Genomic DNA, 18,873 nt, shown 5'->3' on the forward strand with positions numbered 1-18,873 from the left:
TACCACATCAGGCTCCTCCAGTTCCTGGTCATTTGAGAAAAAGGGAAAGAAAGACTTAGGGGATGAATAGTCAGTTCTGTACCACAGACACAACATCACTCCTGTTCACAGCCCACTGCCAAGAATTACTCACAAGGTCCACTCAGGTACCCAGGGTCTGAGCAGCTCCTCTAGTCAACTAGAAAGGGACCAGTACTGTGTGGCTGACTCCATTGTAGCCTTGGAATTTATAGACAAGACCAAGACCAAGACCTATGTTTCTGGACTACTTCCATTTGCTTAGAGCCATGTCCAGTGAAAGACCATGGCTCTATCTTCATAAGCCTGAATGTCAATATCAACCTGATCTATAGTGGAACAGACCATATGTCCCCTGGACATATGGAGCCAATATGTACTATCATACATAACATTTTCCTCTTTATACGTACCAATAAAGACATTACTATGTGTCTTTGTTATAAGTTCTAGGCCCTAAAACTTCATTTCCTACAGCATCACCTCTGTGGTGGTTTGATTGAGATTGGCCTTAATAGGCTTATAAGTTGGCATACTTGGTCCTCAGTTGGTACAACTGTTTGGGAAGGATTAGAAGCTATGGGCTTGTTTGGAAGAGGTATGTCACTGGAGGCAGGCTTTGAGGTTTCAAAATACTCTTGTCATTCCCAGTCTGTCTCTGTCTCTCTCTCCCTGTCCCATTTCCTCTCCTTCTTCTCTTCTCCTCCCCTCCCCCTTCCCCTTCCCTCTCCCTCCTTGTGAATGCATCTGTGAGTTCTCAGCTGTTCCTCCTACCACACCTTCACTCCACCATCATGGACTCTGACCTTCTGAAACCCTAGCCCAATTAAATGATTTCCTTTATAGGTTGTCTTGGTCATAGTGTTTTATCACAGCAATCAAAAAGTAACTATTACCTCCCTGAAGAACTATTAATAGCAATGTAATATGACTGTCTAAAGCTATTGATGTGAAACTGTCAAAAAAACAAAAAGAAAACACTTTGGGAATGAATGTTGGGACTATCAGACAGTGCTTCATTTGACCATGGTTAAGCAAATCCTGTCCATTGAAATAGCTGTGGACAGCTGTATACTACTGCACAGGGGTCCTAGGTCATAGCACCTGAAGGCAGGGATGGCCACTGTGCCTGTGTGACTCACTGGAGCCTTTTCTTTTCAGGTTCCCATTCCCCATGGTGTTCAGCAGCTGTAGCAGGAAGGACCTGGAGGCTAGCCTGGAGAAGGGGATGGGGATGTGCCTCTTCAACCTACCAGAGGTCAAGCAGGCCTTTGGGGGCCGGAAGTGTGGAAATGGCTATGTGGAAGAGGGAGAAGAGTGTGACTGCGGAGAACCAGAGGTAAGGGGACTCCCTCTATGGTGCCTGCATTGCCTCTGACTGTGAGGATGGAGGAGCGTAGATGAGTTCAGGCAGCAAAATGAACATGCTAAAAACTGGTGATGGGACGGAGAAGAGATGGCTCACTTGTTAAAGGGCTTGCCATGCAACTTACATGGAAACGCTGAGTGTGATGGTGTGGGCCTGAGTCCCAGCACTGGAGGTTGACAGAGAGAAGCAGATCTCCAAAACACACTAGCCCTTGAGCCTCATCTAACTGGTGAGCCCTAGAGGCCTCAGTAAAAGACCTCATTCCAAAACAAAAAGGACAGAACCTAAGGAATAACACCTGAAGTTGACCTTTGACTTACACACAAACCACACACACACACACACACACACACACACACACACACACACACACACACACACACTGGAGAGAAAAAGAGAGGGAGGATGAGCTAGTACTGAGGATATTGGTATAATAGAGATTCTCTGGAAAACTCCCATATGGCCACCTTTAAAAAGTGCCCCATAGTTGGTAGTTTTTCGGAATGTTGGCCAGGTACAGAGTTGGCAGAATCACTTGGCTTTAATGGGTGAGTGCCTTCTCAATTGAAGGATGCCTCATTCTTAGTGAGGTGAGGATGAGAAAAAAAGGCATTTATCTCAGTCAGAGTCTCTTGGAAAGCAAAGCCCTGGGAGCTAGCTTCTATGAGCCTGTAAGTATCATACCTTTTTCTTTGCAAAACCTGCTGTGAACGGGGAGTATGGCTAAGCAGTGCTGAGCTGAGCTTTCTCTCCGGCTGAGATTGTTCTGAAGTCTTCTCTGCATGCACAGCTGAGGCTCCAGAGGCTCTGGCTATTCAACTTGTCAGTTCTCAGAAGCATCAAGAAAAAAGCAGTTAGAGTTTACATCCTGCCCCAGGCCTATTAAGCCCTGCTTTCCAGCCATTCTCTGGGAAGTTCCTTAATTGTATAGGTCCACGAGGAAGCTGGTCAACATGAAACATGTAAGTTTCTATTCACTCTCTAAATAGTCTTGAGAAAGGACAACAAAGAGAACTGCTACCTCTCAGCATAACACATAGCCCACACAGCTCAGAGAAGATTGTATTCAGAGTAAGCCAAAGCCAAGGGTTTGTAGAGCAGGTAGTGTGGTACTCCTTCCATGAGAACCTACACAAGCCAGAGTGGGAGACAGCTTTGAGGTAGGCTCCACATGTGGGCTTAACAAGAGCTCAGGAAGCCAGCTTCTCAGAGGGCTCCTTTGGAAGGGGAGCCCCAAGAAACAAAGCTGGGAGAGGAAGCCAGAGCATCTCAGCTATTCCATGCTCATCCCAGGAAAAATAGAATCTTCATGTTAGCCTGTCTCCAGGTCCCTGAGAAGGCTCCATGCCAGCAGGAATGTTCTTATTCTCACAAGAACTGAGAGAAAATGTGTAGCATATGGGGCTGGTGGGTGATCAGACGACATGAAGGGAGATAGAGGTAGTTTTGTGTCCTTGACAAACTCAGAGCTTATCTGTGATAATGACCTTGTCCACACCATCCGAAACAGTGGTTAATTTTGCTCACAGTGAGCAGGGAGTGATTTCTGGCTAGGAGCAAGTCCTAATTACAGAACGTTACAGAATGGTTTCGGGATTAGCAGAGGGAAAAGTGAAGCCATCATGGGATAGCGTGTGCAAAGGAGAAAAGTCCCTTGGAGGCCTTGTTAATTGCTTAAAGAAACAACCCAATTAGTTTAAATTACCCACATTTCTCAGGAGAGGCCATGTTGACTTAAGACAGTTTGTCTTTGATCTGAGTGCCTTATAATTATTTATTAATGTGGATAAATCTGATGGTTCTTCATGGAATCGTGAATGCTGAGATTTGGAATGACTCCATCGGCAGCCATTCACCCCATCTGCCTCCAATACCATGTGCTACTGCCACTGTGTCCACAGCTGTCACCACTGCCCCCTACATCATCATCATCATCATCCTCTCACTGCTATCCCCATCATCAGCTGCCATCTCCACAGCTTCTGTCACTGCCCCCAACATACCCAAATCACCAACACCCTCACTACCTCTGCCACACCGGTGTCTCTACCACCACCTACATCCTGACCGTCATCACCAACATCCTCAGCATCCTTACCACCAGCAGCACACCACCATCACCAGTACTCCCGTCACCACCAGCACCAGCTTCTCAGCAGATCCTCAAGTTCCTATTGTAACTACTCTGTTCTGCTGTTCCTCCATCATCTCCACAAAGGAATCCTACAGCCATGGCTGAGCCCTTGATCTCTCTCCGGGGACCTCCCTACACTGTGTTGATTGTGACAAACTCCTTATTAAATGGAGCCAAATTCTGCTTGCATGTAGTTCCCGATTTGGTACTTCTGTGGTTAGGGTCCTCATGTCCCATTAGAGGTTTCTTGTTATTTTAAGAAAACCTCCTCTCCCTCCTCTAAAGCTCTTCCTCCCAAGAATCCTGTTAACATCACAGTGAACCTTCTGCCTCTCGTGGTAGTGTTATTTTAGTGGACTCTTTATGCTTCCTGTCTAGGTTCAGATGTCATCTGTGCTTAGCCATGGGTCCTAGTTTTGTTTAGTTGCTATTAGAAAGCACTCTGACCAAAAGGAACCCAAGGGAGGAAGCATTCCCTTGGCTTCCATTTCCAGGTCACAAACTATCACTGAGGAAAGTCAGGCAAGAGCTTGAAGCAGAAGCCAAGAAGGAGGCCTGACTCTTGGGCCATGCCCAGACAATTTTCTTTTTCAGCCCAGAACCATCTGCCCAGGGACTGGCACTGTCCACAGTGAGGCAGCCCATCCTAAGTCAATTAACAGTCAAGACAATCCCCCATAGACATGCCCGAAAGCCCCTTGATTGACACTCCCTTCTAAGATGACTCCAAGCTGTGTCAAGTTGCCAGTTCAAGCTTACAAGGACACCAAACTTCTTTGCCCAAGACTTTTAGGCAAACCTATTACTTAGGTTCTTTCTTCTGGTCCCCTGTGCTCAGGCCCTGTAGACACTCCTCCTGCTATTAACCACACCAAACCATGCATCCTCTGGTCCAAGGAGGGACTTGACACACCAGGGAAGCAAGGGAATGACAGGTCAGAGCAGTGTACACCAGCACACAGCTGGAACAAGCCTGTGTTCCCTCTCTCCCAGAAGTAAGGCCCATTGTTTCTAGGAAAATATACTGTAACTTTACCCCAGCTCATGATGATGAAGGTTCCCCATCTGCTCCCCACAGCCCAGGAATAACCGTTTGGTCCTTGCATGAGTTTCTATAATGGCTTCATCGTTCTTTCTGATTGGGAGACATGGCACTCACTGGCTCTGCTGCTTCTCTGCAGACTACTAAAATAGCAAACACTAGTAAAAAAGGAATCTGTCTCTTTCTGAGAAATATGGTAATATAGAAAAAGTAGATTGGGGTAGTTAAAATTTGTTGCCACCTTCTGATAGAAGCCATGAAGGATGTCCTGATAACTCACCCTTCCAACCAACAAGGCTGAGAACACACACTGTCCCATTGAGGACTTTAAACTTCCTTGTTTCTTTCATGTGATTGATCCCCTTTGAAGTCTTTCCACTTGGATACATTTCCTTTAGAGCTGCTGCTTACATTTCTAGTGATTTGAAGGCAGACAGGAGGAGGCTTTACAAGTATTTCAGCCACAGATATCAGATGGCTGTTTTAACTCAGTAAAGCAAGGAAATCTCTGACTCAGCTAATACAATGTTAAGGAAGTCACTGAGACCATAGCGAGCAGAACAAGGCTCCTGCACATTCCATGGCACTGGTCCAGGATGCAATTAATGAGATCCTTAAGGGAAAAAAAGTTTCTAAACTTGTATAGAGTTGTAACCCCATAAGCTAAAACCCCTCACTGTCATGAAAGCTGCCGCAGTGACTTCTGGTTGGCAGTTTTATCTTATTGTATACATTACATGTCCCGGATGTTTATAAAGTCCTCAAACAGATTTAAAATTTAACAACTTTGGCAGTATGCATGGTAGGAGCAAACATAAACACTGCTTGACAGACCAGCTCATGGAGCTCCACATGGGATGCCGGTCAGGTATCTAGGGATGCCTTAAATTGTCCTAATCACTGGCTAATTTAGTAATTGTATCTATGATACTAATAAATTCATTCACAAGAGATAGTTTTGAGGACTAACCTATTATACTATTAGACATGGGTGTGGTTAGCTTCATGTTGCCCGGTTAGTAGAAGTTCTTCAGAGCACATCAAACATAGAAGGTTGAAGACATGGGCAGCACTGAGCATTCTGTGACATTTTCTCCTAAATGGCACAGATTCCAAGCTATCAGGATGCTCTAAAGCTCATGGACTTCAGAGATTCACTACACAAAATGCTATAGGCCTTCTGCTAAAGCAGGCAGAGAGTACCGATCCACATCTCTCTTTGCCAGAAAGCCATGTGCTCCCATGGTGCAGGAGCTACTAAAGGAGGTTAACTTCTTCCTGTCTTGGTTTAAGAGAACATGATACGGCTCATTTTTTATCTATCTAGATACCCTAAGACAGGCATGTGCAAACCAGGTATGGTGGCCTAAGCCTATAATCCCGGCACCAAGGATGCAGAAGCCGTAGAGTTGCCTACCACAGGTTAGGGGCCAGCCTCTCTACAAAGGCAGTGCCATGCCAGCCAGGGCCACATAAAAAGACCTTGTTCCAAAAACAAGAAAGAAGGCTGATGATACAGCCAAATTTAAAGCGTGCTTGCCTTCCATCCATGAGTCCTTGGGTTTGATAAGTAGTGTAAGAGAAAGGAAAAAAGGAAAGGAGAGAGAAAAATGAAGAGAGATAAAGAAGGAACAGAAGGAGGGGAGAAGGAGGAAGAGAGGAGTAAAAAGAAAATAAAATAAGAACTCTTAGACCCAACATCCTTCAGTCTCATTCTGACATCCGGTCCTCTTCCCAGAATGCCCTAGGCCAAACACCTACCTCTGCTAAACAAGGGCTTGCTTCATCCTCACCCACCTGGCTAGACCACAGGAACCTAGCCAGAATTTTTCCTCAGTTCATCTGCATACTCCAAATCAAAAGCAGACCACCACCCCCATTTTTAAACAAATATTCCAGGCAAGTGCTGTACCCCATCCCTATCAGAAGGGTTCATTCTTGAAGGTCACATCTACGCATGTGTTTTTAAATGAGCAATTTCCAAGTCCTTCAATGATTCTGACACAGCTCATTACAACACGCCCTGCAGGAAGAATCCCCTGGAAACCCCAATGTGCTGCTGTTCTGAAGAGCTCCGAGCTTCCCCAGGCCTCTTCCTGAGAAGGGTACTTGGTGCTCCTGGTAACACCAGTCCTGGTGGTTCACAAACACTTAACAGACATTTTGCTCTTATGCCAAGGAAAACAGTTCTGGGATAGGTTTTCAGCTCAGGATCTGGGCAGCCTTTTCCTTTGCTGTCATTTGCATTCTGAGAGCCACCACTTCATATGGCCCTTCAGATGGATCCTATTCCCCCTCCTTAGGAATGTACCAATCGCTGCTGTAATGCTACCACCTGTACTCTGAAGCCAGATGCTGTGTGTGCGCACGGGCAGTGCTGTGAAGACTGTCAGGTGAGTTCAGCTTACCCTGAGGTTGCCAACTGGTCTGGGTGGCTCCGGTAGGATGCAAGCAAAGCAGTAGGGTGGATTGGCTCCCCAAGTTCATCTCATCCTGAGAAGCTGCCCTTTCACTGGTCAGCAGCATCTAGCTGTTCTGTTAATCATCTGATCTGGTAAAAATGCACATTTTAATTGCTAATTTTCTGTGATAAATTGTCTGTGGGCTAAAAACTAATAGGACTGAGAAACCCAAGCTCAACCTTAATGTGCCATTTATGTTAATGAGGGTCCTAGCTCCTTGAGGAGAACAACAGGAGGAGAACCTGGCCCTTCCCCTGTCATTCAGCCTCATGCCAGGTTTACCTGCCTAACACCAACGTCTGGCATCTGGCAGGTAGCAGAGATTCTAGGCTGATGGTTCCTAGGATGTCTGTACCAACAGAAAGTGCAGGCCACCCTGAGTGCCAGAGTGGCGGTTTCCCGCCTTGCCGTTTCTGTTGCTGTGACTGTTCTTGCATAGACATTCTCACCATTGAGCCTGTTTATTCAGAAGGCACGTCTAACAGGGAAGAGGCCTGAGCATTAGTGGCTCCCGGGATAGACTTTTATGCCTTGATACTTAAGCAACGGATTTTGGCACAATGATTGCAGGAAACTCCCTGTTACCCGCCCCACCCAAGCACATCATTTAGAAGTGTGTTATAATGATATGCATTTGGCCTCTCCCAATGTTCACTTAGTTCTGGAGACTGTTGTAAGAAGTTAGCACCCCCAGGTTCCCAGTTATAGTGCAGGAGAGTGCCAGGAAGGGGATGAGGGAAGGTAATAGCGGCTGAGCCTACACTCAAGACATCACAAGGAGGAAGGGATGTGTGCTGATGCCCCACTACCATCCACTTTTGTAGCTTTCAAACAATCTCTTCCATGCTTCAGACCTTCCAGGAGCTGGCAAGTGAATCTACCTTGTAGCCCTTGGGAATATGCAGGCCAAGCAAACCTGGGGACTCAGTGGCCTTGATTATGTCGCTCAGACAAGCCACCCTGAACCTTAATTTCTCCAACCGCAAAAGATGAGATGCGGCCGGGCAGTGGTGGCGCACGCCTTTAATCCCAGCACTTGGGAGGCAGAGGCAGGTGGATTTCTGAGTTCAAGGCCAGCCTGGTCTACAGAGTGAGTTCCAGGATAGCCAGAACTACACAAAGAAACCCTGTCTCGAAAAACCAAAAAAATAAATAAATAAATAAAAGGTGAGATGCTAACAGACCTCACTAGTGGCCACTCCCACTGCTGATGCCACTTCCTGATCCTCATTCTCCCCCACCTTGCCAGCCCCCACCACTCCAGATTTCCCCACAAAGTCAAGACAGGGCCCCAGTTCTTTAATGGGTTAACAGCTTACCACTGCTATTGGGATTCTGATCTTGCTGCTTTTGCGACCTCCCTAGCAAATGCCTAAGGATAAGGACAAGTGTCAACATAAAGCATGTGATGGTGTTGGTAACCTGAGGAAAGTTCACCTCTTCAACATGAGGTTCAACAAGAGCCATCTTGTCTACTCCTTGGAGAACCCTAGTGTTACCTGTTGTTCCCACATGAGCTATCCTTGGTTGCTCACAAAGCCTCATAACACAAATGTAAACCATGCAAAACCATTTTTAAAAAAGAGCTCTCTATCATCAGAGGGGATGGCTTTGAAATCCCCACCTGCTTGTTGTGACTGTAGTAGGTAACCTGCTACACTCTGCCCTGGAAGAGCTACCGATGGATGCTTCTTTCTACTTGGTACATGTGCTATAAGCCACCTTGTCATTTCAGCTGAAGCCTCCAGGAACTGCATGCAGGGGCTCCAGCAACTCCTGTGACCTCCCAGAATTCTGCACAGGAACTGCCCCTCACTGCCCAGCCAATGTGTACCTACATGATGGGCACCCGTGTCAGGGAGTGGATGGTTACTGCTACAACGGCATCTGCCAGACCCATGAGCAGCAGTGCGTCACGCTCTGGGGACCAGGTACGTGGCCTCTCCCAGTTCTGTGAGGGACACTAGAGAAGTATGCTTTATGTACATGAGTCTGTCTTTGCCCCTTGGGGAATCCATTCATGTATGACCATTCTGTTCTGCAAAGAAGCTCAAACTCTGAGACAGGAGGTCTGCTTCTACAGGAAGCATGGCTAAGATTTAAGCTCAGTCACCTGGTCACTATGATCCAGCATCTAGGTGTAACTCCCATGAGCAAATGAGGCCTTAATCCAAAGTCTCACTAAGGTTCTAAAAATAATAATAATAATAGATTAAAGCTTAGCGGGGGTGGGAGGACCCCTTCATGTATGTCTCTTCCAGGGCTCCACTCTGAAGTTAGCTCCAGGGTCTCTTAAGGCAGCCTAGACACTGGAGTCTCACTGCTGCAGAGTCTCCCAGACCCCCAGGCCTCACTACCTGGGGGAATCTCACTATCCAGGGTCCTCACCCAACTCCGGAAGCCTCACTACCGCAGGGACATTATTACTAGGAGATCTTATCACTCTAGGGAGGGCCCCATTACCTGGAAACCATTCTGGATCTGCTCCATTTACAGCTCTCAGGATCCTGGCTGGGAATCCCACTGGGAATGTTTTCTGAGTGTATTGCAGTTCTTTCTTTCCACTGTACTTGGCTGAGGCCTTATTTAAGGCTGGGAGATGACCTCAGACCTGGCCAGAGGCCCCGGTGCCAGCAAGGCCACTATGGTCAGCCAGACTCAGACTTAGGGCTGAGCCAGCTCCTGGAAAAACCAGAGACTTTCTGCAAAGTTCTGGTTTCCAAAGGGATAGGGGAATCAATCAAGGTAGAAAATGATGCCTAAACACAGAAGCCTGGTTTTAACTGCCATGTGGGTATAGCACCCAGACCTGGAGAGTCCTCAATGCCCAGCAAAGATTCTCCCTCACTTGGAGCTTTCTGAGGAAGAAGAAGGAAGACGATGGACATCGTAGCTCCCATAAGTGGATGTACCAGGAAATGTAGAACAAAGAGCCCTGAGACTCCTTGTCCTTCATGCTTCCTCTTTAGAGGCTTAGTGCTGGCTGGCCCTCTTACTTGACACCCATGAGATCATTAAGACAAAAGCAAGGTACCACTGTTACAGTGACAAGGACTAGAAAGACACTCATTATACCAGTATCAAATGGCCACAGGATTCTGAATGGATCTCGAACACCTTTTAGCCATGCAAGGTCACTTTAGGACAGGGGCTACTACAGCAGGCCTCAGTCATCTCTAAGGGACCTCCACTGCCAGCCCTTCTACAGACAGGAAGCTCTCATCCAAAGTTCCAGTGGCTGTTCTGCAGCTCCCTTTATGGGAGCTGTCCTTGGCCAATGCACTCAGTCCTCAGAGCTTTTCAGTGCCCAGCTGTGCTATGAGACCTGGCCCCAGCACCAGAATGAGCTCAGATGGAACAGCACAGTGTTCCCCAAGCCACTGTGCTATGTAACTCTTCTGGCTGTCATGGTGACCAAGGCAGGTATTTATCAAGCGGAAATTAAAAAGGAGGGAGAGACAAACAGACAGAGATTGAGAACAATGGGGTTGGGAGATGGCTCAGCCAGTAAAGTGCTGACCAAGCAGACTTGAGTCCTGATATATATTTACATGTATACCTACACATATATACTCATACACATACACACACACACACTCACACACAAACATATATGGGAAAAGCTTACATGGCATCACAAGACTATCGTCCCTATCCTGTGGACATAGAGACAGAGGATCCCTAGAGTTTCCTTAGCCAGCCTACCCCATCACCAAGCCCCTACACATGAGAGAACCTGTCTCAAAAATAAGGGAAAGAAGTGACAGAGGAAGACAGCCAATGTTGACCTCTGATATCACATGCATATATGCAAGGGGTGGGCCGGGGAGCAGGGAGGGGCATGGGCAGAGACTGCGATGGGTGCACACTACATTTGCAGAAGCAAGTCTGATTGACAAGTGAGCTTCTCAAAAGCAAGAGCATCAGCCTTCTTGGATGTTCCACATCATGGTGGCTGGAGCTGAAACCTGGCAAGTTTTATAATCTGCCCACTTTTGGGTGCATCCCTAAGGAGCCCCCCACCCACACTTAGCTTCTCTCTCCTAGCCACCTTCTCAATGGTGGCTGGAAAGGTCTTGGCACAGGTGCAGTGGAGTCACCAGGAGTGGTTCACTGAGGAAATCAGATAGGCCAGGTCTGGGAATCTACCTCAGGCAGTGACTCCCTGAGTTTTAATGTACCCCCCACCAGACCTTTCCCAACACAGATCATAAAAGAATATCCTCAGAAGAGAGGGGACATGGAAGGCCTCCAGCTGTGGCCATGGCTTCTTGGAATTCCTACCTCCCCTTGCAGTACAACATGGCCCTTTCCCCCCATATTAGTGGGACTGCCTGGATTTTTGATTAAAGACTATGTGTATTCCCTGTGTCCACAGCCTTAGTGGCCCAGGACAGGACAAGTCACAGCTTACAGTTCTGTAGATTAGAGTCCTCAGATCTGAGTGCTAGCATGGCATAGCACATCCAAGGATTCTCAGAGAGAGTGTTGTCTTGCCGACTTTTCCAGCATTCAGAGGTTGCCTGTGCTCTTGACTCTTGGTCTCTCCTCCTTCAAGGAGTTCCAATGCAGCAGTTGTCTGTCTGTCCATGTTGTCTGACCTCTGCTTCTGTCGTCTGATTCTGCCCCTTCTGTCTCCATTACAAGTACTTATGTGACTATATTAGGCCCACCCAAGTCTCCATCTTTACATCTCCCCACCTCAAGATCTAATGTAATCATGTCTACACAGTCCCTTTTGTCATATAAGGTAACACACTGATATGGTACAGACTGGGGAGGATAGACTTGTGTTAAACAACTACTTGATACTCCTTCAAAAAACTTCTGATTCTTTTTGTAGCTAGTATCTTATATACCTGTCTTAATTAGGGTTTTATTGCTGCGAAGAGATACCATGACCACTGTAACTCTTATGAAGTAAAACATTTCATTGGTCCTGGCTTACAGTTTCAAGAGGTTTAGTCCATTATCATCTTGTTGGGAAGTATGACAGCATGCAGGAAGACATGGTGCTGGAGGTGCAGAACCAAGAGTTCTGCATCTTGATTTAAAGGAGACTGTGCGTCACACTACACATAGCTTGAGCATAAGAGACCTCAAAACTCACCCCAACAGTGACATACTTCCTCCAACAAAGCCCTACCTCCTAATAGTGCCACTCCTATGAAATAAGCATTCATACACACGAGTCTATGGGAGCCATTCCTATTCAAATGACCACACCACACCATGCACGTAACATCATCAATGTACCCTATACTCTTCTATGTAGCAGAATGCATGAAGGACCAGTCCTGGTACTCAGCACCATGTAGATCTAAACCAAATCAATACCATGTAAGTGGGCTCTCAAGAGATGCTCAAGTCTTTGGGGCCTGTAGAAAAGGCTCTGAGAGGACAGGACAATGGGTAAGATGTGGTGGGGACAGGAGAGACAGCGTGGATTGGGGTGGAGAGTAGCTAAGTTGAGGTAATCGGAGAAAAACTGCCATACAGTAACCATCTGGAAGAGGCTACTAGTGTTTCCAGCATCCAGGATGGGGTAGAAGACACCCAGGGGTGGCAGGGCCAAGGCAGGGAGTCCAGGTAGTTGTCTGTACAGAGCTGTGACGTGGACAGCAGCAGAGATCCTCATCTGTCATTTATTCTCTGGTTTGTTAAATATTTGCTGACATCCTGCAGGGTGGGAGGCGTTGAGTCAAGAGCCTGCTTGTGCAGAGGACATACTTCCTATGGTCCCAGCATGATTTGCTCAGTGTCCCTCAGTGTCCCATCCTCTCCACCACTACTCCTAAGCCCTTCCCTGAGTGGGTATAGTCCCAGGGAGAGAGGTGACTTCCTGGGCTGGGACCCTGGCCAGCCAGATGTGCTGGACTGAGACATTATAGTGCTGTACTGGTTGGTTCAAATAACTTTCCATGATTCAGGAAGGAAGCCTTTGTCCAGGATACATTTGCAGTGTCTCATCTTCCTACTTGGCAGCAAGAGCCCAGATCTGGACCATGTTGTATAGGAGCCATTGAAGGCCACTGGGAAAGGGGGGTCACTCAGGATTCTAGAACTCCTTGAGTTGTTGCTTGGACAGCTATGCCCTTCACACCCAGTGACCTGTCCAAGTTGCTGAGTCACACTAAATTCTCTGGTTGCTTCTAGGATGTCCATTACTCATACTTCAGAGCTGGCTACCCAAAGCTGACCAGATAAAGCCCCTCCTTTTAGCTAACTATTCCCTTTTGAAATGGGATTTTCTCAGCCCAGCATTAGATCTCAATAGAATACTTCTGCTTCCAGGACTCCCTAAAAATAAAGCCACAGAAAATTCAAAACGTGTGCCTGCAGCTCCTAAGCGGCCCTGTGAAGAACTTTCAGAATACCTTCTGTGGGTTTGTTCATTTACTTGTTTTTTAATCTAATTATTGTTGCTGACATTGTTGAAGATCTTCTTGCTAGCGGGACAGTTTTCTTTTCCTACATCTGTGTGCGTGTGCGAGAGTGTGTACACACAGACACACATGAACACCGGAACACAAGGTGAGGACAGAAGATAACATCAAGTACCGTCCTCAACCACTTTCTACTTTATTTCCTGAAACAGTCTCTCATGAAACTGAACACTGCTTTGGCTAGACCAACAGCCAGTGAGTTCCGGATCTTCCTGTCTCTACTTTCCATTGCTGGAGTCACAGACGTGTTCCACCAAGCCCATTTTTTTACATGGGTGCTAGAGATCTGAACTCAAGTTCTCATGTTTGCACTGCAAACACTTTACCCACTGAGCTGTCTCCCTAGTCCAGCATCTCAAGATTTCAGATGTTGATTATCCCAGACATAAATGTCTGCATCGAGCTTCTTATCCTCAGTTAGGTCTTAATATTTGGGAAGACTCTTGGTGTGGGATGGCCTTTACTCCTGCTAAAAGAGAGCTGGGGTTTCTCTTCCGGCTGCAGATTTACTTTCAGCAGTGTTGTTTGCCAGATTCTCTAGCCTAGTGATGGTGAACATGACTTGTCAATTTACCTCATAGGTATATTATGTAATTGCCACGTGCCAACTGATCTTCCTTGGAGAGGTCCCAAACATGTAATTATCAATATTATCATCTACCAGAATCTACTGTCATTTGATTTATGCCATGTCAGCTGGTCAAGTGGGTTTTATGGGCTGGTAAATATTCAGTGTTTATCTACAAGGCTGGTTTAAATGAGCTCATTTGCTTTACATCTACTGGGGCCTTGTATGTACTGATCACCTACAGTAACTGACAGTTACAGAAAGAAAAGATATAGGAAGAAAGAAAGTTACAGGGAGAAAAGATATTTTGCCAAGAGGTATATTGTCGGGGAATCGGGAGGCTCTTGTTCCATTGTGTAAGGAGGAAATGATAGAATTTGTTCATTTAAACTTCATTTCCTGATAAAGGCAAAGGCCAACTTGGAGAGAACAGAAGGGCAGATGCCATCTGCTTATGCCAATGCCTTTGTCTGTGGATTTAAGTGACAAGGAGTTGACAGAGAGAAGGGGGAGCCAAGGGGCCTGAACTAGAGTAGTATGTTTGCAGATGATGGATCTTAAGGAGAGGCTCAGGACGAGCAAACCTGGGGCTTCATTCACAACACCATCATCTTCATTTCCTTTACAAAGGACTCATGACACAGAACTTCCAGACTCAGTTGCAAGTGTGAGCTTCAGCACTCAAAGCCAAAGCTGGCGATTCAAATGCTGAGCAGTGTCAAGACTCCCTCCCAGAGGCTGTTTACCTCCTGCTAGTGGCCGAGCACTGAGTGTTCTGTTATTAAGAACTCAAAGGCTTTTAATGGCTGTAGCACTGGAGCGATAAGAAAACTTTTGCCTTTCTGTCCTTGAGGTAGATGTACAATCTCTCACCTTCATGGAGATGCACAGCCCAGAACTTTCAAGTACAACAACTTTGGGCCGGCATGTCTGCCTTTGCAGTGGACAGACAAGACCTTTTCAATGCCTTTACAAATTCTAGACCATTCTGCCTCAAAGATAAGCACCAGCTGGCAGCTGACATACAATAGCCTCGCAGAACACTAGCTTGTCATTGTCCTGATGGACTAGTGAGAGATTGAGAGGGTCAGCCAAGAAGGCCATCTGTGACTCAGTTTCCTCTTTGTGCCTTTCCTCAAGTCACATTCCATTTACAATCCCCCTGCTTCTGAGTTTTTGAACTTGCACTTCATCTCTGAGAACAGCAATTTCTCTTTCCCAAGAGCAAAGCCTCAGTCTTTGTGTGACTTATACAGGGTGGCACAGCGGCATTTCATTTGATGCCAAGGAACAAGAGAAACCCTACAGATGCAGAACAGAACACTGAGGAGATGCATCCACAGATGCCAGGTGCTTCCTTTCCAGAGCACAAATGGCAGCCTCTGGGAGTGTTAGAGACAGGAGGCTGCCCCAGTGGCCTTATGCTCATTTTTTCATGACTACAATGCTATTTGTAGTCAGTAGGCCAAAAAAAAAAAAAAGTATGATAAAATACAAGTAAGATTCATGACAAAAAGAGGAAAAGAAGAAAGGATCATGACCCGCCTCCATGGGAAGGGAGAACTGGAAGAAGGTCCTGAGGGACCCGACAGCCCTAGATCCATAAAGCATACTGATTGATTTAGACCATATACTCAGCATTGACCCTGTCACATAACCTTAAGATAGACTTCTCTGGCCAGAAAGGAGTCTTAATGTCCATTCCTCTGGCATTGCATGGGAAAGTCAGCTATACCTGTCCATGTAAAATGGGCTTTCTAGAATAAAGACATATTGGAAGCAGGAGTGTGATAAAAATACTGGGCACAAGCATCAAACAATCTCATGTCTTCTACACTGCACCTCATGGTTAATAAAGCAGAGTTTGCTTCAAATAATCAGGGGAAATCCTCTGCACTGGCTCTCCTATATGAGGAAGTTATTCCATAGAAGGGTATGGCTGGTAAGCTACACTGGGGGTGGGGTGGGGTGCAGTGTTAAGAAGTCCCCATGATCTCTAGCTTGAAGCATATCGGCCCCAAAATGTAGCCCAGAACCCTGCATAGCATCAGCCTACAGCCTAAAATTGGAGATAGCCAGATGAGGAATGAAAATTGGACAAAGTTTGAATTGTGTGCATCATTGTAAGTTTGATTAGACTGAACCTTTAGCCTTGAAATATCTGTTCTTGTGAGGGATATCTCCTCACAGCCCAAAGACTCTACAGTAGAAAATACTAGGCAATTGGAGGAGGACCAACATTTCACACAGACCTCTGCTCATTCCCTCCCTGTCTTCCTGTCCCACCTCCCCACCATCCAGTTAAAAGAGCAGCTTCAGGTACTGATGGGAATCAGTTCCTGTCTGCTGAAGGATGGAGAAAGTAAAACACCCCATTCATGTTCTCCACAGAGAGGAGCACAGAAAGGATACTGGGTTGTCGTATAGACCTGGCCTGTGCCACAGTCAGGCAGCTCTATCCTGTCTCCCAGTTTACAATGGTAGAGGGAGTCATGCCTCACTCCCATCCACGTGGCAGTTCCCTTTGCCTCATCACAAGCCATTGCTGTGCTCATGGACAGAGATGTCCTGGCTATGCATGCGTCAACTGCAAACTGTAACACAGACTCTCCTGTTCTTCATCACTTCCTGGCAGAGACTCAAGGTTAACCTCAGGATGCTGGGTTGTTTAAGGTGCTGGAGAGAACATTTTATTGACCAAATTGCATGAAGCTCATTATCTCCAAAACTGACATCTCTTTACAAGTCATTTTAGGGGTGGGTAGCATGTTTGTATGTTTATAGACATGGTTTTTGCACATACACAAGATATCCAGTGTTATCCACAATCTTTCTTTTCTAAGATACACTCCCCCTAAACCTGGAGTTCACCAACTCAGCTAGACTGCCTTGCCAGCAAGCTCTAGAAATCCTCCTGTCTCTACCTCCTCGGCACTGAGATTACAGGTGCACACTGCTGTGCCTGGCTTTGTACAGGGATGTTGGAGATCTGAACTCGGGTCCTGGAAAGCACTTTACCAGCTCACCCATCTCTCTAGCCCCTCTCTCAAATTCATCTTTTAGTTTTGTTTTCTTTTTCTTTCCTGGGATAAGAAGAGTCAACAAAAAGATTTGAAACTATCTAGTGCCTCTCTGCAGTATCTCACAGTTGGAGAGAAATCCCTCTGGGCATGCACAGACTCTCTGGGGAAGTTGCCCAGCTGGTCAGTATCTAAGCAGGAAGCGAGGAGCAGCTGGCATCATAATCAGTCCAGCAATTCATCAGGAAAGGGTCAGTGGACACAGAACCAAGTGAAGGAGATGAAGTGTGTGGAAGAAAAGGAAGCCACTGCAGAGACCGAGTGCTTGTCTTTTTCTGCAACAGAGCATTGGTTCTGGCTTGGACTGGTGTACCTGAGCAAGGAGCTCCAGGAGGCCTGTCTAAAATGCTTATGAGGCATAAAGAAAGGTGTGGTGGGGTGGCACACACCTTTTATCTCAGCACTTGTGAGGCAGAGGCAGGTGGATCTCTGTGAGTTCTAAAGTAACTTGGTCTACATAGTGAGTTCTAGGACATCCAGACCTACATAGCGAGTCTCCGTCTCAAAACAGAAGAAACAGAAGGTCTGGAATGGGGTGGCTAGTATAATGGTCAAGACCAGGCACAGGCCCACTCACATGGAAAGAGGGTGGCAATGGTGAGTTGTGTGTGCTTTTTGCTGCTGAATGAGGTGGCCTTTTCTGCTAGGAGCCGATAAGGGTCCAGCACAGGTTAAGAAACAATTCGTGTGATGGAGGAGGAGGAAGAGGAAGAGGAGGAGGAGAGAGAGGAGAAGAGAGAGGAGGAAAGGAGCCCTGGCCATGGACCAAGTCTGATTGAACTCTAGATTGCATTGTCACCTTGGAAGGCCAACAGAGACTCCCTGGAGTTGGGAGCAGAGAAGGACTACAGGGCAGGTCTGGATTTTGGGACGTTGCCTCCTAGTCATTGAAAGTACTATGAAAGGAAGTGTCCAAACCAAATGCTGATGTGGAAGGGAAGGCAGGCCAAGACCATGTGGCCAGGCATGGTTTGATCTGCCCTATTCTCCTACCTCCCTCCCTGTTGCCAACAAATACCGTGTGACTGAAATATAAAAGCCCCCCTAAAGCTTTGGCTCTGCAGCCCTCAATCATGTGTTCTCTTTCCCTGCCAAGAAGATGTGTTTGTTAAAATGCCCACTTCTTGGGTCCTCTAGCTACTGTGGTCCTCACCACCACCACCACCAGGGCATCCTTCTATGCACAGTCACTGTTGGGTATTGCAAAGCTGTGGCCTGTGAGAACAGTCTGCAGAAATGACCATTCATTAAAGCCAGTGCTTACTCTTGGAGCTTTATAGAACTGAAAACAAAGGATTTCTGCCTCCTCCCCCTCCTCTTGATCTCATCCCCTACACACACACACACACACACACACAGAGAGAGAGAGAGAGAGAGAGAGAGAGAGAGAGAGAGAGAGAGAGAGAGAGGCACATTAGTCATTACTACTCCTTGGAGCCTGCCTAGCTTGCCTTCTCTCACCGGAATTGTGTGGGATGTTGCTACAGAGAGTGGCTTCCCCTTGTCTGCAGCCAGCCAACTCCTTCCTCCTCTTGACCCGATTGGATTGCACAGCCAGGCCTAACCTCTTGAGAGTCCGCACATACCTTGGGTCACACATCTAAGTTTACAACACAGAAAAACAAGTGGGCTTGCTTTGAGCTCTGAGTGGGGGCAGGAACGAATGCCAGCTGTAGATGCTTCCAGGTTTGCACCAACCCACTCCTGAGCCAGCTGAGTACTGTGTGCCGATAAACGTGGACTATTCCTTCCCC

At 46.8% G+C, this 18,873-nt stretch overlaps 1 protein-coding gene across 1 annotated transcript in view; it reads left to right on the top strand.

The window, feature by feature from the left end:
• The window catches only part of Adam12 (ADAM metallopeptidase domain 12), a 277,083-nt gene that overhangs the window by 232,415 nt on the left and 25,795 nt on the right, over window positions 1–18,873 (top strand). The window contains exons 12-14 of the mRNA XM_028772568.1: window positions 1,180–1,357; window positions 6,867–6,956; window positions 8,761–8,956. Of these exons, the coding sequence (XP_028628401.1) occupies window positions 1,180–1,357; window positions 6,867–6,956; window positions 8,761–8,956 (464 nt within the window). The remainder of the gene's footprint in view (window positions 1–1,179; window positions 1,358–6,866; window positions 6,957–8,760; window positions 8,957–18,873) is intronic.

This window comes from Grammomys surdaster, unplaced genomic scaffold (genome assembly GCF_004785775.1).
Source record: "Grammomys surdaster isolate TR1022 unplaced genomic scaffold, NIH_TR_1.0 214, whole genome shotgun sequence".
Taxonomy (NCBI): domain Eukaryota; kingdom Metazoa; phylum Chordata; class Mammalia; order Rodentia; family Muridae; genus Grammomys; species Grammomys surdaster.